This window comes from Eschrichtius robustus, chromosome 2, assembly GCF_028021215.1.
Source record: "Eschrichtius robustus isolate mEscRob2 chromosome 2, mEscRob2.pri, whole genome shotgun sequence".
Lineage (NCBI taxonomy): Eukaryota > Metazoa > Chordata > Mammalia > Artiodactyla > Eschrichtiidae > Eschrichtius > Eschrichtius robustus.
This window is the reverse complement of record NC_090825.1, coordinates 167,201,304-167,224,527: the sequence shown is the minus strand read 5'-3', so window position 1 is coordinate 167,224,527 and position 23,224 is coordinate 167,201,304. Positions and strand designations below refer to the sequence as shown.

General features: G+C 52.4%; 2 protein-coding genes across 4 annotated transcripts in view; both read left to right on the top strand.

Annotated features, from left to right (window-relative positions):
* SLC27A1 (solute carrier family 27 member 1) overlaps nucleotides 1-9,357 on the top strand; it is a 29,352-nt gene extending 19,995 nt beyond the window's left edge. The window contains exons 7-12 of one of the 3 annotated variants that reach the window (XM_068536761.1): nucleotides 4,040-4,249; nucleotides 5,401-5,527; nucleotides 5,617-5,733; nucleotides 5,827-5,991; nucleotides 6,395-6,541; nucleotides 7,791-9,357. In XM_068536761.1, coding sequence (XP_068392862.1) covers nucleotides 4,040-4,249; nucleotides 5,401-5,527; nucleotides 5,617-5,733; nucleotides 5,827-5,991; nucleotides 6,395-6,541; nucleotides 7,791-7,948 — 924 coding nt within the window. In that variant the 3' untranslated portion in view covers nucleotides 7,949-9,357. Of the gene's footprint in view, nucleotides 1-4,039; nucleotides 4,250-5,400; nucleotides 5,528-5,616; nucleotides 5,992-6,394; nucleotides 6,542-7,790 lie in introns of all 3 variants that reach the window. The other 2 variants (XM_068536760.1, XM_068536759.1) reach the window with 2 other exon arrangements.
* Nucleotides 9,358-14,682: 5,325 nt separating this feature from the next.
* On the top strand, nucleotides 14,683-20,699 carry PGLS (6-phosphogluconolactonase). The gene is made up of 5 exons (XM_068536758.1): nucleotides 14,683-15,010; nucleotides 18,673-18,780; nucleotides 19,237-19,338; nucleotides 19,640-19,780; nucleotides 20,343-20,699. Exons 1-5 carry the CDS (start codon nucleotides 14,723-14,725, stop codon nucleotides 20,478-20,480), a joined length of 777 nt encoding a protein of 258 aa, XP_068392859.1. The 5' UTR covers nucleotides 14,683-14,722; the 3' UTR covers nucleotides 20,481-20,699.
* The last annotated feature ends 2,525 nt before the right edge of the window (nucleotides 20,700-23,224 follow it).

Sequence of the window (23,224 nt, the reverse complement as noted above, 5' to 3'; positions counted from 1 at the left end):
AATAAAAGAAAGAGTAAAAAAGAAGGAAAAAACCCCCACGAACACATAACCTCAGTATCATTATCACAGCCAGAAAGTGCCAGTGATTTCTCAGTTATCAGGAATCCGGACAATGGCCTGATCCCCAGTGTTTTACCATGTCAAAATATGGGGTTTTTTTGTTTCTGTATTTTTTTAAAAAATCAGTTTTTAGGTAAGACCCACACATTGCAACTAGTTGATGTTTCTTATAAGAATCCTTTCATCTGTAGGTGCCCCTTGTCTCTCCCTCATTCTCCTCCCACCCCTCCTTGTAATTTATTTACTGAAGAAATGAAGTTTGGCCTGTAGTGTTTTCCCAGTCTGGGTATTGCTGGGAGGTCCTTTGACATGCTTCTCTCTCCCTGGCCACTTCCTGTACCCTGGGAGTAGGGTCAAGCATAGCGTGTTTTTTTTGTTTTTTTTGTTTTTTTAACTACTTTTCAAAATTGACATATAGTTAATTTATACAATGTTGTGTTAGTTTCAGGTATACAGCAAAGTGATTCAGTTATATATATAAACATTATATATATATATATATTCTTTTTCAGATTATTTTCCATTTTCCATTATAGATTATTACAAGATATTGAATATAGTTCCCTGTGCTATACAGTAGGTCCTGTTGTTTATCTATTTTATATATAGTAGTGTGTATATGTTAATCCCAGACTCCTAATTTATCTGTCCCACCCATCCCCTTTGGTAACCTTAAGTTTGTTTTCTATGTCTGTGAGTCTATTTCTGTTTCATAAACAAGTTCATTTCTATCATTTTTAAAGATTCCACATAGAAGTGATATCATATGCTATTTGTCTTTCTCTGTTTGACTTACTTCATGTTATATGATAGTCTCTAGGTCAGTCCATGTTGCTGTAAATGGCATTATTTCGTTCTTTTTTATGGCTGAGTAATATTCCATTGTATATATATATATGTACCACATCTTCTTTACCCATTCATCCATCAGTGGACATTTAGGTTGCTTCCATGTTTTGGCTACTGTAAATAGTGCTGCAATGAACATTGGGGTGCACGTATCTTTTCAAGTTAGAGTTTTGTCCAGATATATGCCCAGGAGTTGGAGTGCAGGATCATATGGTAACTCTAGTTTTAGTTTTTTGAGGAATCTCTATACTGTTCTCCGTAGTGGAAGCACAGCATCTCTCAACCACAGCAGTGTGGATATTTGAGGCTGCATCATTCTCTGTGGTGAGGGCTGTCCTGTGCACTGTAGGTTATTTAACAGCATTTCTGGCCTAAAATCACTGGACGCCACTAGCACCCCACCTCCCAACTGTGATAATTAAAGACTTGTCCAGACATTGTCAGGTGTCTTGACTGTGGTTGAGAACCACTGATCTAGATATTTGATCGCTTCCAGTTCTACTTTTTTGGCAAGGGTTCCCTGTGGGTGGTGTCATGCCCTCCACCGGGAGGCCTGTGGTGTCTGGCGGTCCCTCTCTTTGTCTTTGACACGCTGCGTTGCATCGGGCTTTGTTCACTGTCTCCGGGCCCCTGAAACTCCATTCTGTTTCCTTGAAGGGGTATTTCTGTGACCAAGAGAAGGCACTGAGGGGCTCTTTAAGGAGTAGAGGATGGAATCCTCAAAGGTCAAGTGTAACAAGGATGCCAAAAGGACTTAAGAGCATGCGTTTGGGTTTAGAAATCCCATCTCGTGGCTGGCTGTAGGATGGCGGAAACTGCGTGGCTGTTTTATTTGCAGCAGTGGGCGTGGCCCAGATCAACTGCCCAGCCATCCTCTTGGGAGGCGGCAGGCTGTAATCTAGCACTCGCCTTTCTTAGCGCATAAAGCAGATGGGCAGGCGATAGGTAAGTCAACCCATCATCCATCCATGGGTGTATAGTTCCTGTGTCTCCCCATACCCACTTGGGTGTGTACATTTGGTGTACGAGGTCACCCTGACTCGGGAGTTGTAGTGGGGGTCCCAGGTTGACAGTTAACTGCCAGTGTCTGTCCAGGTGCTGCCCTGCAGGCTGGAGGTCTCGGCTGGGGCACCTGGTGTCTGCCTCTCTGAGCTGACCTGAGTTGTCTTCCCTTCAGCCCTGGGTCTGTCCGAGGGCCCAGGCCAGAGTAAAGATCAGCTGTTTGGCTCTCAGTATGTAGATGTGGCCTCAGGGCCACAGGGTCATTGAAACCTTCAGCTGCCTCAACTGTGGCTGTGTTGTCCCTTCCCCAGCGTGGTTTCTGAAGAGGACAGCTGAGAGCTGCTCAGAGTGTGGCTGCATCTACCTGTGATGGTCTGGAGGAGGGCAGCTATGTATTTAGGCAGGACTTTGTCAGTTGACAGGTAAAACCAAAACCCTAAACCCAGCCCTAACCTAAATTCTGGCTTTCTTGAGGAAAGGGATTTATTAGCTTATGGAACCGAGGAGGCCACATGGTGGAAAGCTTCAGGCACACCTTGATCAAGGAGGGCCTCTCTCTCTCTATTTCTTGTTTTCCTCTTCCTCTTGTTTTCTTCTTTCTTTAGTGGGTGGCTTCCTCCCCACCCCTGCTTCTCCAGGAGTGTTCCCTGCAGTTCTAGTTGAGAAAGAGCCTGTCTTCCCACCAGTCCATTAAAAGTCTCAGGGCTGATTCTCATTGGCTTAGCTGTGGTCACATGCTTATCCTTGAACCAATCAGTGTCTGGGGATGGACTGGACTGATGGGCCAGGCTGTATGACTTGTTCTGTCCTGGAGATGGGGTGGGCTGGGCCACACCCAAAGCACATGAGGGAGCCTGGGGGCAGAGAGAGAGAAACCATCATGGTCTCTGATCTTGCCTTGCCCAGGGCTTGCTTCCTGGTCAGCAGCTGGTGATCTTGGGCCACCTGTGTCCCCTCTCTGGGTCTCAGTGCCTTCCTCTCCAACATGGAGTCTCAGGAAGATTAAACAGATGAGCTCTCTGCTTGGCTGGTAGTGAGTGCTCAGTGCGCTTGTATTTATCAGATACTTATCAAGTCCTGCTCAAGGAATACCTCTCAGTCACGGTGACATTTGAGCCTAGACCTGAGGACCCAGGTGCATCTGGGGGAAGAGTGTTCTAGGCAGAGGACACAGTATGTGCAAAGGCCCTGAGGTGGAGACCCACGTGGCAGAGCCGAGTGAGCATAGGAGTTAGAAGGAGAGGGGGCACTGAGGGCGGCAGGGCCAGATGGAATTGATCACGGGTCGAATTTTGTACTTCATCTAGTGAGTACTTTGAAGCTGTACTGATTGCCATGGTGGTTAATTCTGAACATGTAACTGCTTCATTGAGACTCTGGAGCCAGGATGCCCAGATACATATCAAATTTTACCACATTATCAGCCTTGGTGGTTACTTACTGTCTGTGAACCTCAGTTTCTCCATCTGTAAAATGGGGAGGGTATCATTAAGAAGCCATCCTGGAGATGAGGACACAAGGGCACCTGGGGTATCTGGGACTTGACCCCAGGGAGTGGCACCACAAGACAGGGAGAGAAGGAGCCCTGGGGGCGGTGCGGGGGGTGGGCAGTGAGTAGGTGACTCCATGGGCAGCTGGGGCTGGGTCCCTGCTGTGACTTCAGGGAGGCAGCGAAGAGCATGCACCTGAGAGTGGTCCCACCCCAGGATCAGGACTGTGGGCACCCTGAGCTCGGACGGTTGGGGCTCTGGGGGACAGTGTAGAGCACGTCGCCTCTGGGCTGAGGGTTGCCCTGTGGAGTGTCAACGCCACGGCTCACCTTCCTGCCTGCGTGCACCACACGTGGTGTCCCCAGAAAGCAGCGGAAGGGATAGAGGGACCGCTGGAGGGGCATGGGGGACGCGATGCATCCACTCAGATGGAAGGCGCGTTGGGGATTGAGGGAATGGATAGGCCTGGTCTGTTTCCTTGCCATTATCATCTTTAAGACTGTTTTGTTGCTAGCGCCCAGGTTGGAGTGGGGGAGGTCGCTGGGTCTGGGGGTCTCTGGCCCGCGGCAGCCTCCGCCCCCAGCCGGCTCCTCTCTGCTCCAGCGCAGGCGCCCACTGCTCGCTTCCCACCCACCTAGGTGGTCCAGTACATCGGGGAGATCTGCCGCTACCTGCTGAAACAGCCGGTGAGCGAGGCGGAAGGGCGGCACCGCGTGCGCCTGGCGGTGGGCAACGGGCTGCGGCCAGCCATCTGGGAGGAGTTCACGGAGCGCTTCCGCGTGCGCCAGGTCGGCGAGTTCTACGGAGCCACCGAGTGCAACTGCAGCATCGCCAACATGGACGGGAAGGTGGGCGCGGGCGGGGCGGCCCGGGCAGGTCTGGGGGTTCAGGGATCGCTGCTACCTATGCCTCGCCGGCCCCGTGTCCCCAAAGAACAGCCTGGATTGTGGTGGGCAGCTCGGCCAGGGCACTCGGCTGCTTTCTTCTGGCTTACCCAGTCATGTGACTGTCGCCCCTGAGTTCAAGTTCACAGCGTGACTGTGTTGCCCTGGGCAAGCGCCTCAGCCTTTCTGAGCCTCAATTTGTAGCAGTGGAGGTGGCAGGGGAGAGCAGGGCTCTGGGGGATCCAGGGCCAGGAATGGGGTGCTGATCTCCTCCTACTGGGCAAGTCACTCAGACTCCTTGGGTCTTCGTTTCCTTATCTGTAAATGGGGTTAACAGCTTACTAGGTTTGTTCTAATCACCCAACATCATGAGCTGAGCACAGCACCCCTTCCCCGTGCAGCAGGCACTCTGCAAACAGATGCTTTTATGATTAACAATTATTATCTCCATTCTGCCCTCTCAGGACCCTCCTTCTCCCTTATCAAGCCCTTCCCATCCAAAGTCAGGAACAGAGAATGAGAAGAATAATAAAGCGCCCTAGGGGGTAGGGGTTCTTTCTGTCTCTCGCTGCTGGGTCCCCAGCACTTGAGGACAAGGCACAGTCCCCACCACGCACATCTGTTGAATGGACAGCCCCAGAGCACACTCTGGCCGTACCAGCAGAGGTTGCCGCTGTAACAAACATACCCAACCGTGTGCAGTGGCAGAAACCCATTAGACAGGCCTTTCTGCTCATAGAACTGAGCCAGGCAGGGTGACATGCAGTGGGCAGCGGGCAGAAGCTCTGCCAGTGTCCCTACGTGGCTTCAGGATCACTTTGGGCATCCACTTCCTGCCAGCCTGGAAAGTTTTAAGGACCAGGAAGTGGCGGCCAGCTGGCAGGTCTCCTCACAGGACTGCAAGGGAGGCTGGGAAGGTGGGAGAGGGGGCATGATTCCTGGCAGGATGCTGCACTTAATACCCCCCTCTTTCAGATCAACCAAGGTCACAGAGTTGGGTGACACTAGGAGTGCTAATTCCAGGCCCTGGGGCAGGAGAGGCAAGGTGTGTGTGGGGGGGGGAGGACACCGTGTCACCCTGGGGCTCCTCGTTGACTCGGCTGGCCGCATCCCAGGTCGGCTCCTGTGGCTTCAACAGCCGCATCCTGCCCAATGTGTACCCCATCCGCCTGGTGAAGGTCAATGAGGACACCATGGAACTACTGCGGGATGCCCAGGGCCTCTGCATCCCATGCCAGGCCGGTGAGCAGGGTCCCGCCCAGTCCCCCGGGGAGCCGGGGCCCCCCACCTCCTGCCCACCCAGCACAGCCTGAGCGCTGCCTCCTCCCCAGGGGAGCCCGGCCTCCTCGTGGGCCAGATCAACCAGCAGGACCCGCTGCGTCGCTTCGATGGCTACATCAGCGAGAGTGCCACGAGCAGGAAGATCGCCCACAGCGTCTTCTGCAAGGGTGACAGCGCCTACCTCTCAGGTGTGCAGACCCTGGGGGCTGGCTGCAGGGATGGCAGGTCGCCGTCTTACCTCCCCCTCTCCTCTCTGCCAGGTGACGTGCTGGTGATGGATGAGCTGGGCTATATGTACTTCCGGGACCGCAGCGGGGACACCTTCCGCTGGCGTGGGGAGAACGTCTCCACCACTGAGGTGGAGGGCGTGCTGAGTCGCCTGCTGGGCCAGACAGATGTGGCCGTGTACGGGGTGGCCGTGCCAGGCAAGCTGGGGGCTCTGGGGGTGGTTCTAGGGTCCTGGGAGCAGCCCCAGAGGAGCCCAGCCAGGAGGAGCTTGGAGGTACAGGTACCCTTGTAGGCAGGAGCTAAAGCAGTGCACTACCTGGACAACTGCACCCGACAGGGTGGCGGCCTGGATCTGGAATCTCTCCTCATGCCTGATGTTGAGCCTCAGTTTCCTCATCCAGAAAATGGGCTCATGAAATCAGCTGTGGCTCAGGGCTACAAGGAGTGCAGCAGGAGCTCCATAAAATGTTTGCTGCTTTGGCGAGCATTATTCCAGGTGGAAGGGACTGGAGATCAGAAGCCAGGGGCCACCGTTGGAGGGTGGATCTGGTCCCATGGAGGGGGGAAGGGTGGTGGTCTCAGCCAAACCTCTGTCTCCAGGCGTGGAGGGCAAAGCAGGCATGGCGGCCATTGCGGACCCCCACGGCCAGCTGAGCCCCAATGCCCTGTACCAGGAGCTGCAGAAGGTGCTGGCGCCCTACGCACGGCCCATCTTCCTGCGCCTCCTGCCCCAGGTGGACACCACAGGTGCGGCCCCCTGTCTCTCCGTGTATCCATCTGTCTGTTAGTTCCTCAGTCATTTACTTATTTGTCCTGGTTCAGTCCCTGTGCCAGGTCCGACATAATGGTTCATGGCCAGCCAGCACTGTGGGCTAAGCCCTTTTCTTGTTTTATTTACATACTTATTTCTTTCCATTTCTCACTCCCACTCCCACTGGGCATCCTGCAGTATTTGGTGCATTTCTTCATATTCAGCATTTTGTCTGATGACTAGGAAGTTTGAGCAAATCATCTCACACCTCTGAGGTTTCCTCTGCTGTAAATCACCCTTCTTCGTATCTTTGACCCGTCTTTGTATTGCCTCATCTTTCTTTGTGATTTACGGGAATTTCCCATCATAGTCTAGATGTTAATTCCTTAGCGGTTTCAGACCTTCTAAATCTCTTCTGTTTTGGAATCTGTTGACTCTGTCCATGGTGCCCTTTATTGAAAAGAAGCCTCTAATTTTGATACAAACTTAAACACCACCACCACTACCACCTCTGCTTTTTCAATTTTGTGGTTTGTGCTTTTGGAAGGCAGCTATGCTCACCGCTCTGCCACCAATGCACACAGGTTTGTGCTTTTGAAGTTTCATTTGAAAAGAAAAAAAACCTTCCCAACTCTAGAGCACACAGGGATTCTCCCTCCATTTTTTTCTACCAACCCTAACCCTGTCTTTCACAAAACCCTTCTTTAATAGTCTACAGCAGGGAGTGCAAACTTTTCCTTAAAGTCCCAGATAGTAAATATTTTCAGTTGCGGGCCACAGCCTCTGCAGCAATAATTCAGCTCTGCAGCTGTAGGGCAAAAGCAATAGTAAACAGTGTGTACGTGAATGGGCGTGGCTTCCTCGTATGGTGGGCCGAATCTGGCCCGTGGGGTGGGCCGTGGGCCTATAAGTTGCTGACCCCTGACCTGCTGTGTGACAGACCCAGCCCTGTCACCTTCTTGGTCTTGTGGGGGGTCGGCACGTGACCAGGCAGGGGGTACACAGAGTTTCAGGCCATGATGAGGGTGGCCTGCCTCTGGGAGGCCTCCCTGGAGGAGAGGGCATGAAGCTGAGATCCAACTGCCAGGGGGGAGTCAGGCAGGCAAAATGGGGAAGAATGTTCCTAGCAGAGGCCTCTTCAGAGGCCTGGAGGTGCAGGACAGGATGGCGAGTTGAGGGGGGGGATTCCTGGAATCTCCCTGCCGAGTCCCCACCCCACCCCCACTTCCACCCCCATCCCCACAGGCACCTTCAAGATTCAGAAGACGAGGCTGCAGCACGAGGGCTTCGACCCATGCCAGACCTCAGACCGGCTCTTCTTCCTGGACCTGAAGCAGGGCCACTACCTGCCTCTGGATCAGGGTGTCTACACACGCATCTGTTCGGGCGCCTTCTCCCTCTGACACTCTTCCTCTGCCCACCAGAGACTTTGCACCAGGCCCAGCAAGCGAGGGGGCCTTGAGCCAGACAGCCCTGCCCTGTCCTGGGGGCAGAGAAACTGGATCCCGGGAGGAGCCTGTATTTCCCGCCTTCACCCTCCTCCTCTCCCCGTCTGGTTGCCCCCTGCCTGTCCTCCACTCCTGTGTCTGTGTGTGTGTCTGTCTCTGCTCCCTGCTTCTCGGCTTCCCTGCTGTCACTGACTGCCCTCACCTCTCTCCTCCATCTCTCATCCCCTGCCCTCTTCCTGCCGAAAGTAGAACAGACATTTCCTGGGAGCTGGGGTCTGTGCGGAGGCCCAGCTGCCCTGGGGGCCTCCGCGGGTCCTCCCCACTGGGTGGTAAACCCGAGTGGGGCCTCTCCACCTCCCTCTCAGCTGTGCCTTAACAAGGCCCACCCAGCCCAGATCTCCCTAGGCTGCTGGATTCCAGGACGTTGTAGCCCTGCGTGAGCTCCAGGCAGTCCCTCCACTCTCCTCGCTGAACTGAGGAGCCGGGGGTGGTCCGCCTGGCCAGCCCGGGGGCAGGGGGACCTTGGCCAGGGATGCAGGTCAGCGGGAAGTCTCTCCCCGGCTGGGCCAATTGCCTTTTGCACTTCCTGTCCCTGGTGGGTCTCCCTTGCCTTGCCTGCCCTTCCTGATACCCCAGAAACTTGTGGAACTGACTGTGACCACTTGGGTGTTGCCCCTGCCCAGACGTCCCTGTTCAGGCGTCTGCACGGAGCTTCTGCTGGAGGGGCCCTGAAGATGGCTCTGGGTGGCCCACTGCTCAGAGGCTCACCCTGGCAGAGGCCTCTTGGGGATCCTACCTGGTGTGGCTGCTGGAGGGACACATGGGAGTGGCAGCAGTGGGGTTGGGGGAAGCCTCCAGGCCAGGGGTGGCATCTGAGATGGCCTCTTGGGCCTCAGGCGTTCCAGCCTGTTGAATGTCCCGCTAGCCTTGCTAGTGACAGCTTGGACCCTGGGTTGGTGACATCCCGAGACAACCCTGCCAGGATGGCTCGGACATCCCCATCAGCTTCGTCGATGGCCCATCCCGGACACCCATCGTTGGGGAACCCCACCCAAACTGCCCCTCTGTCCCTCCTTCCGGCAGCACCGTCCCGCACCTAGAACAGCAAGGCCAGTAGCAGGTGACCCCATGCTGTTTTGCATGGGCCTTTCTAAGCACTGAGGTTTTGTTTCCTGGCTGAATTTAAGAAATAAACGTGCGGAGTGTCTGGTGCCTGATGGGAGCTCAGTCACTCACCATTTGTCCCCACGTGGCCCAGAACCCTGTGCGTTTCAGGTCCCTCCCCGGGGAACACACAGTCATCAGACATGAGCAAAACACACTCAGCCTTTGCTTACAGCTCCGGTTGCCTCTTCTCCCACCTGCAAGGCTTCAGGGGTCTGGGGATGGGGGCGGGGGGGGGGGGCACAGGGGTTAGCGTTCTCGCCACCTCCCTGCAGCCTCTGGGTCCTCCCGGAGCCCCGTGCTGACCTTGATGGTCCCAGGAGAGGGACAGCCTATCTGCCTATGGGTTCCGGCAGGTGCACAGGATGGCCGGGGACAGAGGGTGTGTCTTGGCATGTCCGGCTGCCCCAGGAAGGGTGCCCCTCTGTGTGTGTGTGGGGTCAGCACATACGGCCACAGCTCTGGGCGAGAACCACTGAGCCTGCAAGGGTAGCTGTCTGAGATGGGATTTGAACCCAGGACCTTGAGCTCCAGAGTTCATACTCTCAGCTCCCACCTTCTGCTGTCCCCCCTCCAGAATTATAATGTCTGTCTCATCTCCATTTCAAGGGACAGAGGAAGAAAGTCTTATGACAATGGAGCATTTGCTAGGAAGGAGCACCCAGGGGGCGACCCTGGGGATGGATAGGGGGGTGGATGAGTTCTCGGCCAGCTCAAGGATGGATGAACCATTGATGTGTGGCGCTGGTCCTCGGCTGCCCACAGTGCAAGGAGGGGGATGTAAGGTATAGCCTCTGAGATGCCCAGTGAGGGTGGGAGAAGGATCTGTTGCTGGTGGGGATGGAGCTCCCCTGGTGTGCTGATAAGCAAGTGCATTCTGGGTAACATCCCTTCAGACATCCAACCACCTCCAAAGGTATCATCATGGTCCCCGTTCGTTGTACCGATGAGGAAACTGAAGGCACAGGGAGGGGAATGAACTCATTGTCAGGGGCTCTGGTGAGAAAGTGGCCCAGTGGGGACCTTTCTCATTGCAAAGCCTGTGACGCTAGCTGCAGCAGTGTAAGAAGTTCTCTCCAGACCAGCAAGAAAATAATCCTGATGCCCCCTAGGATCAGGCTCTGCGTTTGTTTGCTTTTTAAAATTAATAGGGGACTTCCCTGGTGGCGTAATGGTTAAGAATCTGCCTACCAATGCAGGCAACACGGGTTCAATCCCTGGTTCGGGGAGATCCCACATGCTGCGGAGCAACTAAGCCCGTGCGCCACAGCTACTGAGCCTGTGCTCTAGAGCCCGTGCTCCGCAACAAGAGAAGCCACCACATTGAGAAGCCTGCGCGCCGCAATGAAGAGTAGCCACGGCTCGCTGCAACTAAAGAAAGACCGCGCGCAGCAACGAAGACCCAACGCAGCCAAAAATAAATAAACTTATTTAAAAATAATAAAATTAATAGATTTTACTTATTAGGGCAGTTTTAGGTTTACAAGAAAATGAGCGGAAAATACAGAGTTCCCATATACCCTCTCACCTCTGCGCCACTGTTTCCAGTATAATTTAACATCTGGCATTAGTGGGCTACATTTGTTACACTTGATGAACTAATGTAGATACATTATTATTAAGCCAAGTCCGCAGTTTACATTAGGGTTTGCTCTGTTATACATTCTGTGGGTTTCAACAAATGCATAAAGACATACATCCACTGTTACAGTATCACAAAGAATAGTTTCTCTTGCCCTAAAATTCCCATGTTCCATCTCTTCATTCCTCCTACCCCAACCCCTGATCTTTTTACTGTCTCCACAGTTTTGCCTTTTCCAGAGTGCCATGGACTTGGAATCACACCATGTGTAACCTTTTCAGACTGGCTTCTCTCAGCAAGATGCATTTGATGTTCCTCTATGCCTTCTCGTGGCTTGATAGCTCTGTATTTTTTATACCAAATGAGAAGCTCTGTGACTTGCCCCTGGGACCCTCGGTAAATCAGGAAGAGAGCTAGGATCTGAAGGTGCTGTGCCCCGAGCCTCTCCTTTTTGGAGGGGCCCTGGAAGGATGTGCACAGAGGGGATGTCTTTATTTGTGATGTGGGAAGAAAAACGCCCCAGCCTGGTGTTGGCAAGTACACTGAGAGGCAGGGGCTGAGAAGTGCATGAGGGACCAGGAAGGAGGAGCAGCTGCCCGAGAGGGCACATGGAGGAGGAGAGTTGGGGGCCAAGAGCTTCCTGAGGATGGGCGGCTGCAGGCTGAATCCCTGCCCCACACCCCTTGAGGGTCTCCATCACTCTGGGGAAGATTCCAGGCTCTGGCTAGCACTGTCATCCTGCAGGCTTTTTCCTTTGCACCACGGATGGTTGTTTCCAGCCTGTGTCTGGCCTCAGTGCCTTCGCTCCTGCTGTCTCATGTGCCTGAATCACTGGTTTATTTTTTAAGTGAGCTATTATTCATACACCGTAAAATTCACCCTCTTAAAATGTGCAACTTAGTGGCTTTTAGTGTATTCACAAGGTTATGCAACCGTCCCCTCTGTCTAGTTCCAGAATATTTTCATCACCCCAAAAGGAGATCTCATGTCCCTTTGAAGTCACTCCCCATTCCCCTTCCCCAGCCTCTGGCAAGTACTACTTTCCATCTCTACGGATATATCTGTTTTAGACATTTCATAGAAATGAAATCATGTAATATGTGGCCTTTGGTGTCTCACTTATTTCACTCAGTATGTTTTTAAGATTCATCCAAGTTGTAGCTCATTCCTTTTTATGGCCAAACAATATACCATTGTATGGATAAACTACATTTTGTTTAACCATTCACCAGGTGATGGACACTGAGTTATTTCCACTTTTTGGCTATCGTGAGTAATGCTGCTGTGACCATTCACACACAAGTTTTTTGTGTGAACATGTCTTGAATTCTCTTGGGTATAAACCTAGGTGTGGAAGTGCTAGGTCACACGGTAACGCTATGTTTAATCTTTTGAGGAACGGCCAGACTGTTTTTCAAAGTGACTGCATCATTTTATATCCCCACCAGCAGCAGTGTGTGAGTTTCCAATTTCCCACATCCTCATCAGCACTACTTGTTTTATTATTGTAGTCATTCTAGTGGGTATGAAGTGATATCTCATTATAGTTTTGATTTGCATTTCCCTGAGGGCTAATAAACAGGACATCTTTTCACGTGCTTATTGGCCATTTGTATACCTTCTTTGGAGAAGTGTCTATTCGGACCCTTTGCCCAATTTTTAATTCGGTTGTCTATTTGGAGTTGTAAGAGTTCTTAATATATTCTGTATACTAAACCCTTATAAGATATATGATTTGCAAATTTCTCCCATCCCGTGGGTTGTCTTTTCACTCTTTTGGTAGTATCCTTTGAAACACAGAAGGTTTTCATTTTGATGAAGTCCAGTTTATATATTTGTCTTTTGTTGCTCGTGCTTTTGGAATCATTGTCTAACCCAAGGACAGAAAGATTTTTGCATTTGTTTTCTTCTAAGAATTTTTTAGTTTTAGCTCTGACATTTAGGTCTTTGACCCATCTAAATTTTTATATATGGCATGAGGTATGGATCTGTATTCGTTTTCTAGTGCTGCTGTAACAAATCACCACAAACTTAGTGGCTTAAAATAACACCAATTATAGTTCTGAAGGTGAGAAGTCAGAAATGGATCTTACTTGACTAAAATCAAGGTTTGGCAGGGCTGCATTGCTTCTGGAGCTTCTGAGAGAATCCATTTCCTTGCCTTTTTCAGCATTTAGATACTGCCAATATTCCTTGGCTCGTGGCCTCTTCCTCCATCCTCAAAGCCAGCAACAGTGGGTTGAGTCTTTTTTATGCTGTCAATTCTCTGGTCCTCCTTCTTCTATTTTTAGTGACCTCTGTGAGTACATTATGCTCATCCAGGTAATCTCTTTCAAGGACAGCTGATTAACAACCTAATTCCATCTGCAACCTTAATTCCCCCCTGCCAAGTAACCTAACATATTCACAGGTTTCGGGAATTACAGTGTGGACACCTTAGGGGGACCATCATTCTGCCTACTACAAGGTTCAACTTCATTCTTTTTTTTTTTTTTCTTTCTTTTCTTTTTTGCCTGCACCATGCAGCATGTGGGTTCTTAGTTCCCTGACCAGGGATCGAACCCATGCCCCTGCGTTGGGAGCAGGGTCTTAACCACTGGACCGCCAGGGAAGTCCCTCAACCTCATTCTTTTGCATGTGACTGTCTAATTGTGACATCATTTGTTGAAAAGACTATTCTTTTCCCATTGAATGGTTCTGGCACCCTTGTTGAAGACATACGGTTTGTTGTTGCTGTTTTTCAACTCAGTTCTATTCTATTGATATATATGTCTATCCTTATGTCAATACCACAGTTTGGTTACTGTAGCTGGTAGTTAAGTTTGAAATAAAGAAGTGTGAGTCCTCCAACTTAGTTCTTTTTCCAGATTGGTTGGCTATTCGGGGCCCTTGCAATTCCATGTGAATTTTGGGGTCAGCTTGTCAATATCTACAAAAAAGGCTCTCAGAATTTTGATAGGGATTGCATTGTATCTATAGACCAATTGGGGGAGTGTTGCTATCTTAACTATGAAATCTTCCAACCCACGAACATCGGATGTTTTGCCATTCATTTAGATCATCTTTCAACTTTTTTCAGCAAAGTTTTATAGTTGTCAGTGTACAAGCCTTGCACCTCTTTTGCTAAATTTATTAAGTATTTTATTCTCGTTGATGCTACTGTAATGGAATTGTTTTCTTGCTACTTCTTTTAAAGATGCGCTACCTATGCAAACCTCATTGCACTTACTACACTCTCCTAAACTCTCTGCTTCTGAGACGTGGTCCAGCTGCCTTGACCCACCAGGCCTCCTGCCCCTTCCAGTCCTCCCTGCCCATGTTATTCCCTGAATATTCTATCTTATCAGCCAAGGCCCACTTGCCTCAGTCTGGGAGCTTCTCCAGGCAAGAGCCAGGGTGGAGGACTCTCTGAGTCCTCAGAGAGACACAGAGGTCTCCAGAGAGAATATGCAGGAGAAATTCAACGAGTGTATTTTCAGCCCCTACACTGTGCCATAGTTCAGTGGGCTTTGGAGGACTCGGTGAACACAACAAATATCCCTGTCCTCATCAAGTCTATATTTTAATTAAAGAGAGAGACAACAAATACCAGCAAGACAAACATAAGTTCAGGAATGCAAAGTCCACCAAAATGCGCCCTCCTCCAGGAAATCACCTCCCTCCACCCGACCCCAGGTCCCCCTCTTCCCGAACCTGGAAGCTCTGAGCTCCCTTCTCTGGCCCCGCCCTGATACCGGGAGGTTGAGCGCAATTGCACCTGCTCCGCCTGCCGCAGCCCAGGAAAGAGTTCGATGAGCGTGCAAAGAATCAACGAGCGCGGCCGGACCGGCTGCCCGACCCCGCCGGGATTTCACTCGTGGGACTGCGCATGTGCTACAGGCAGCCGCCCAGAGGCACCGAGAGCTGTGTACCAGGACCAGGCTTTGCGCAGGCGCACCGGCGGCTGCCCGGAGGGCTTCCGCCTTCCTGCTGCCGCCGTCGCCATGGCCGCGCCGGCCCCCGGCCTCATCTCGGTCTTCTCGAGCTCGCAAGAGCTGGGCGCGTCGCTGGCACAACTGGTGGCGCAGCAGGCAGCGTGCTGCCTGGCGGGGGCCCGCGCCCGCTTCACGCTCGGCCTGTCAGGCGGCAGCCTCGTCTCGATGCTGGCCCGCGAGCTGCCCACCGCCGCTGCTCCCGCCGGGCCCGCCAGCCTCGCGCGCTGGACGCTGGGCTTCTGCGACGAGCGCCTCGTGCCCTTCGAGCACGCCGAGAGCACGTACGGCCTCTACCGGGTGAGAGCTACGGGGGCCGCCGGGGGTCACGTCGAGAGGGCCGCACCCATCACCTGAACCCGGCTACGGGGGCCACCGGGGGTCACTTCGAGAAGGCCGCGCCCACCGCCTGAACCAGGCTACGGGGGGGGTATTGCAGGGTCACACCGTGCCGTCTGCCTCTATCTGGACTGGAGCTGGGAATGGTCTACTGGGTGCCCTGAGGTCCCATCTGGGCTGCACCTCCACTGCCACCCGGGTGGAAAGTGGGGACCTTGAAGCCTCTCTTGATGCTTTATCCGGTAGCCAGGTAGAGGGAATGGCATGGGCAAAGGCGTGGAGGTGAAACAGAGTGGTCCATTCCAGGGACCTAGAGAAGGTCAGGCGCCGCAGGCTCGTAGGGAAGAGCCAGGTAGGAGGGATCTGGTGTGGAACCTGGGCCTCAGTTTCCCCATCTGTAACCTGGACGAGTTCTCGATGGTCTCCACACAGCTTGTGGCGCTGATGACTCCGTGACTGGTTATCTTTGGCCTGGGGCCCCAGACTCCTATAGAATCAGGGGACCCCCTTCCCGCCGTTTTACAAGCAGGAAAACTGAGGCTTGGAGGATCTGTGGTCTGAGCTGGGTGCCCACACCTCCCCCCGAGCCCCCCGCGTCTCAGTCAACTCTTCTTGCCATGGATGGTGGAGGAAAACCCGCCCAGGAAAGTGTGGGAGGGGCAGGTTTGGCCAGAAGCCTCAGGTCGCTCAGGTCCTGGATGTGGTAAGTTCTCTTCACAAAGAAGCTTGAGCTGGTAGTTTTTTGTTTGTTTTGGTAATAAGCAGGAAGGTTTACTGATTACCAAGCGCTTTATCCATCACCTCATGAAGCCCCACAATAGCCTATGTGGCGGGGGCTGTTAGTACCTCCATTTCATAGATGGAGAAACTGAGGCCAGAAGAGGAGAGTCACCTAGTGACCAGTGAGGGAGCCGGGGTATGAACCTGCCTGGCCCAGCCCCCCAGATAGCACCTGGGACCCATAGCAGGGACTGGGGCCACCCTTAAGTCTGCTTTCCTGTGTGTCTTCTCCCAGAGCCTAATTTAAAAGTGGGCTCTTGTTTCTTTTTACTTTGCGTGACTTTGAAAGACTTTTAATTAGAAAAGCCGTACTTGCTCAAGCAACAGAATTCTAACAAAACAGTCAAAGAGAAAGTTGCACGGATATTCAATGCGTGTCCATGTATCCAGCACTAGGGACAGGTCCCTCGCAGGGCTCGTCGTGGGGCAAGGGGCACCAACACACAAGGCAATAAATAAGGGAAATCCACTCAGAGCCATAACGTAATGCAGTTTGGACAAAAGATAATAGTGTAAGATGATAGGAAGTGCCGGGGAAGAGGGGGGAGCACCTTTCAGCCAGGATGGTGGGCACTGGGGGGCTCTGAGGAGGTGACGTTTGGGCTGTGACCAGAAGGATGTGAGGAGCCCACCACAGGTGAGCTGGGGCCGAGCGTAGAGTAGAGGCAAAAGCTGTGCGGTGGGAACAAACGTGGGGCGAGGATTTGCTCCTGCCATTTCCCCCGTGAGGGGAATCGTATTAGTTCCCTGGGACTGCCGTAACAAAGTACCACCAAATGGGTAGCTTAAAACAACAGGCGTTGATTCACAGTTCTAGAGGCCAGAAGTCCCAAAATCAAGGTGTTTTCAGCAGAGCTATGCTCCCTGCAAAGGCTCTAGGAGAGGATGCTTCCTTGCCTCTTCCAGTTTCTGGTGGCTCCAGGCATTTCTTGACTTGTGGCTGCATCACTCCAACCTCTGCCTCTGCGTCTACATCATCTTCTCCTCTGATTTTCTCTTTGTGTCCTCCCCTTATAAGGACATCTGTCATTGGATTTAGGACCCATCCTAATGCACTGTGACTTCATCTTAACTAATGACAACTGCAAAGACCCTCTTTCTAAATAAGGCCACATTCTGAGGTTCCGGGTGGACATGAATTTGGGGGGGCCACTAAGCAACCTGGTACAGGGATGCAGAGGTATTCCTCTCCTTGAGGATGGACCCCGGGCACCTTGGGGCTCTCTAAGCGTGAATGGCTCACCCTGTTCTATGGGCCTTCTGCTGTCCAGGCTGGGAGGATTAGCTGGGGCCACCTTCCCGGGGATGGTTCCTCAGCACCTACAAAGTGTTTAGAGAGAGCCCACCCGATCAACCAGCAGTTCCACTTCTAGGAACCTGCCCAACCGATGCCCAGCCTTGGGCTCCCTGGAAGCCCAAACTGAGGAGGAGGGAATGGCTCTGACCCTGTGGGGGAGGGCAGCTAAGGAGGGGACTCACGTGACAGAAATGGGGCACCCGTACTCCATCCGGCTTTGCTCAGTACAATCCCCAAGGGTGTGTATAGATGGGGACCTTGGACAAAGCAGGTCTTTCCAACAATGGATCTGATCGTGCTCCTCCCCAGCTCACACACCCTCCTTGGCTCCCCATTACCCTCAACACAGAGCCCACACTCAGGCCAGCATTCAGGGGGGTCAGCACCATAAGTTCTGGCGGGTTTATCCATGTCCCTGCTGCCTTCCCCCACTGCTCCAAAAACTATATTGTTTACCTGCTTTTACTTTGTGGTTCAGCTCAGCATTGCCTGGGCTGAGCTAGTCCCTGCCTAAAAGGAGGCACCGAGGTGGGGGTTGCCAGCGTCCATCCCAGAGCAGATCCAAGGCTCTGGGGCTCATCTCATGAAAGAGGGCTAGAGCCCTCTGCCTGCGGGAGGCCTGATTCCAGGTGCTTCTGCATTAAACCCACGGATCCTAGGTTGGGGTGCCTGCTATGTGCTGGGCACGCTCACCCCGTAGTGGCAGCCCAGAGGAGAAATAAGTGCTTTTCACAATTACGTGTCATGCCACCAGGCAGCAGTATGGGGGAGGTGCAGGCAGGAGTGGCTGCTCAGACGAGGCAGCTTGAGGGATGTGTAAGAGTTTCCCAGGCAGGGTCAGCAGCTGGTGTACCCACTGAGGCAGGAAGGTCAGCAGGGCCTCGTGGAGGGCAGAGAGGGGCTAGGTTTTATCCTGAAGGCCAAAGGACCCTGGGGGTATGTTTGTTTGTTTATTTACTTTTATTGGAGTATAATTGCTTTACAGTGTTGTGTTAGTTTCTGCTGTACAGCAAAGTGAATCAGCTATATGTACACATATATCCCCTCTTTTTAATTTTTATTTATTTATTTTATTTTATTTTTATTTTTGTTTATTTATTTATTTATTTTTGGTGTTGTTGTTTTTATCCCCTCTCTTTAAGATTTCCTTCCCATTTAGGTCACCACAGAGCACTGAGTAGAGTTCCCTGTGCTCTACAGTAGGTTCTCATTAGTTATCTGTTTTATACATAGTAGCGTGTATGTGTCAATCCCAATCTTCCAATTTATCCCTCCCCCCACTTCCCCCACCCTGGGGGTTTAGGAACAGGGCTGTGGTGTGGCCACACAGGTGCAGGCTGGAGCCAGGAGACCCCCAAACACCATGGACTTGAAAGACCCCTGGCGGAATGCCGCTGGGATCCACTGGGATCCTCACTCACACGGGAAGTGGGTATAATCACAGCCATGTCCTCACCTGGAGGATCCAGGCAGTCATAGGTGCAAGTCCCACGCCACCACAGACTGTGTGTTTCTGTTGGTGACACCGTGCCTCCGTCTGCCGCAGACCCACCTGCTCTCCAGGCTGCCGATCCCCGACAGCCAGGTGATCACCGTTAACCCCGAGCTGCCCGTGGAGGAGGCAGCTGAGGACTACGCCCAGAAGCTGAGACAGGTGAGTCCCTCGGAGCAGCTGCGGCGAGCCCTCATCCATCCGATGGTCTCTCCCAGAGTGCCGGAGCCGCCCCGCTGCGGGCACTGTGTGCTCATCACTGGCAGAAACTCTCCCTGGGGGCGGTCAGCAGACCCAGCCTCACCCTGCAGAGCCCCCTTTGAGGATCCCCCCTCTGAGAGGCCACAGCCCTGCTCTGGGAGACCCCAAAGGTGGCCTGGTCTCTGACACCCTGGTAGTGGGCCTGGGTCTTCACATCTTGGGGACAGTTGTATACCCACACAGTCAGCCAGTTGGACAGTGAAATGTGGAACCTTGTAGATGAGAGTTCCTTTTTTTGCAGGTGAGGCTGAGCATTTCTCACTGGGTTACAGCGACTTGTTTTTCTGACAACTGTTTCTTTGTGTCCTCTGCGCCCTCCCTCACAACTTCTTGGGACTGTCTTCTTTCCTCACCCAGGCCTTCCAAGGGGATTCCATCCCGGTTTTCGACCTGCTGATTCTGGGTGTGGGTCCCGATGGCCACACCTGCTCACTCTTCCCAGACCACCCCCTCCTGCAGGTGAGCACACCCACGAAGGCCCTGCTCATGTCTGAGCCCCAGCCTCTGCCATCTGGGGCTTCCAGAGCGCTGGAAGGTACCTACAGCATGCTGTGAGTCAGCCTCTGCCAACAGGCATGCCCGCTGGGCTTGACCCTTCTGAGCCTCAGTTCACCCATCTTAAAACAGGAACCTTAAATCAAGTACCACAGGATTAGCAGGGCGGGATGGAACGATGGATGGACAGTACTTGGCATGTGTGAGTACTCAAGAGGTCAAGTGACATTGTCCTCCTGTCTCTACCTTGGGCCTCCCTCCCCAGGAGCGGGAGAAGATTGTGGCCCCCATCAGCGACTCCCCGAAGCCACCTCCACAGCGCGTGACCCTCACACTTCCCGTGCTGAATGCAGCTCGAACTATCATCTTTGTGGCAACTGGAGAAGGCAAGGCAGCTGTTCTGAAGGTAACAGCTGAGGGCCCCCTTCCCAAGAAGGTTGTAGGCATAGAATATGGCCCTAGACACTACTGTGCTGAAAGCACCAGATCCCAGGATATTTCAGTAATTCTTGGGTTGAAGGGGAGATGAAAACTGCAAATACAGGCTAGTTAGGAGTTAACAATTATGAAATGAAATGGATGAGATGAGGCCAAAACTGCTCAGAGGTAAATTTGTAGCACTTAATGCATATACATAAATATTTAATTGTTAAATAGAAAACAGTTGAAATAAAGAAATCAAGCACTTTAGAAAGCTGCTTTTGCCCTGTAACAGCAGAGCTGAGTAGTTGCAACAGAGACGGGGTGTGATCTGCAGAGCCGAAATAGTGACTCTCCGGTCTTTGTAGAAGAGGTGTGCTGACCCCCTTATTAAACAGTCACAGATGATAGAAAGGAAGAGACCCCGTCCCTCCTGATTGCTTGAAGCTAGGACATCCGGGATGGGCTATATCACCTCTTGAGGGTAGGAGAGGTCCAAGGGTGCTGGGGTGTGGGCGGGGCCCCACGCTCCTGCCCTCTCCACACAGCGCATTTTGGAGGACAAGGAAGAAAACCCGCTCCCCGCCGCCCTGGTCCAGCCCCGCACTGGGAAACTTTGCTGGTTCCTGGACGAGGCAGCAGCCCGACTCCTGACCGTGCCCTTCGAGAAGCATTCCACTTTGTAACTGGTGCCGAGATGCTACAGCTTGGACCACGCACAGCCCGAGTAGGCCGGGATCTTCCCAGTCTGGGCCCTGCTGCCAGACCACTCCAGGCTTCATTTTAGAAAAGCCGAGTGGTGCCACTGGAAGCCGATAGGGTCTGGCTGCCAGCCCTGCCCAGGGGCTCAGCCCATGGGCCGTGCCTCTGGGTGACTCAGTTATTAAAAGGAACATCTCTTTGAAGTCTCCACTGTCTCATGGTCCTTGGTGGGCAGTGGGACCGTTGGTCCCCGGGTGGAGGGCCTGACCTGCAGCCCTCATCCCAGCACGTGGAGGGCAGGGAAGGGCACCCTGGATGAGTGTCCTGGGGCTGCCATAGCAGAGTACCACAAACCAGGTGGCTTCGAACAACTGAAGTTTATTGTCTCACAGTTCATGAGGCCAGGAGTCTAAAATCAAGGTGTCAGGAAGGTTACATCTTTCTGGAGGCTCTGCAGGAGAATCTATCCCAGGTCTCTCTCCTGGTAGCTGCTGGCAATTCTTGGCCTTCCTTAGCTTGTAGACACATCACTCATTTCTGCCTCTGTTGTCACATGGCCTTCTCTTTGTGTGTCTCTCTGTGTCCTGTCCTCCTTTTTTTTTTTTCGTCTTGTTTTTTTGTTTGTTTGTTTTCTTGGCCATGCCGCTCGACTTGCAGGATCTCAGTTCCCAGACCAGGGATTGAACCCAGGCCACGGCAATGGAAGCCCAGAGTCCTAACCACCAGGCCACCAGGGAACTCCCTCTTGTCATCTTCTTTTTTTTTATAGATAAGATTTTTAAAAATATTTATTTTATTTATTATCATTTATTTTTGGCTGCATTAGGTCTTCGTTGCTGCGCATGGGCTTTCTCTAGTTGTGGGGAGCGGGGGCTACTCTTTGTTGGGGTGCGTGGGCTTCTTATTGTGGTGGCTTCTCTTTTTGCGGAGCATGGGCTCTAGGCGTGCAGGCTTCAGTAGTTGTGGTGCGCAGGCTCAGTAGTTGTGGCTTGCGGGCTTAGTTACTCTGCGGCATGTGGGATCTTCCTGGACCAGGGCTCAAACCCGTGTCCCCCTGCATTGGCAGGTGGATTCTTAACCACTGTGCCACCAAGGAAGCCCTCCCTCCTGTCCTCTTCTAATAAGGACACTTGTCATTGGATATAGGACCACCCTAAATCCAGGATGAGCTCATCTCAAGATCCTTAACTCATTTTGTGTGTAAAGATGTCTGTTCCAAATAAGGTCACATTCTGAGGTTCCAGGGGTTAGGATGTGGACATATTCTTTTTTTTAAAGTGTGTTAAAATACACATAACATAAAATTTACCATCTTAACCATTTTTAAGTATACAGTTCAGTGGTATTAAATACATTTACAGTTTTAAGCAGCCATTACCATCATCCGTCCCCATAACTCTTTTCATCTTATAAATCTGAAACTCTGTACTTATTAAACACCAGCTCCCCATTCTCCCCTCTCCCCGGCCCTGGCAACCACCATGCTATTTTCTGTCTCTATAATTTTCACTACTATTAAGTGCCTCGTGTAATTGGGATCATACAGTATTTGCCTTTTTGTGACGGGCTTATTTCACTCTGCATAATGTCCTCAAGGTTCATCCATGTTGTAGCGTGTGTGAACTTCTTTCCTCTTTAAGATATGATATACCACATGTTACTTATCCATTCACCGGTCAGTGGACACTTGGGTCGCTTCTGTGTTTCAGCTATTGTAAATAATGCTGCTGTGAACACGGGTGGAGGAATATCTCTTCGAGAGCCTACTTCCAGTTCTTTTGGATATACGTCCAGAGGTGGAATTGCTGGGTCATAACGCATATGGTAGTTCTATTTTTAATTTTTGGAGGAGTCTTCATACTGTTTTCCACAGCAGTTGTATCATTTTACATTCCCATCAACAGTGCCCAAGGGTTCCAATTCCTCCTCATCCTCGCTAACACTTGTTTTCTGTTTTTTTGATAGTGGCCTGTGGACATATCCTTTTGGGGGACACAGTTCAATCCCCTGCCCACTCACTTGGTCGAGCTCCCATTGCACACCCAGGGCCAGTCGTGACTTCTGCACCTGGCCATGCTGCAGTCCTGCTCAGAGCCTTGAATGCGCCGAGGTGCTGCTGCTTTGCGTCAGGACTGCAGCATTTGCCCAGAGTGCGTCTGCTCATGGCCCACCCATCAGCTCTGCCTGGCTCCAGGGACCAGGGGAGGCTGGTGGGCAAGGCATGTGGGAATTGAAACCTTAAAGCCGAAACCACAGAAAGTGAAGTTTTCTTCAACGTCTTGTCTGGGTTGATCACTCAGATGTGAGAGTGAGGAAGTGGGACGGGGCTGAGCGGAAACAGATTGAGAAAAACAGAGTAGAGGGTTGGAAGGAAAGCAGCCTGGCCGTGCTTGGGCAACAGCAGGTGCCATTAGTGGGAAGACCCAACTAATCCGATCCAGTCCAGGGCTTTATGCGCCGATAGAGAATGGACTGGCAAAGCAGGAACCGAAGGGAAACAGCCCACGAGTCCACGGCACAGCAGTGGCTCCCCACCCGCTCCCCCTACCCCAGCACTGACCCCAGGGACCCGGCGTGTCAGTCCACTTCTGTCTTCCCAGCCTGGTGCTGGGCCTGGGCTGGATCCTCTTGGGATCCGGAGTCACCCAGGAAGGGATAGGTACAGGATTTAGCTGCCCCATCTCTGCCCAGCCCCCCCTTCTTTGCCACCCCACACCAACAGCTGCTC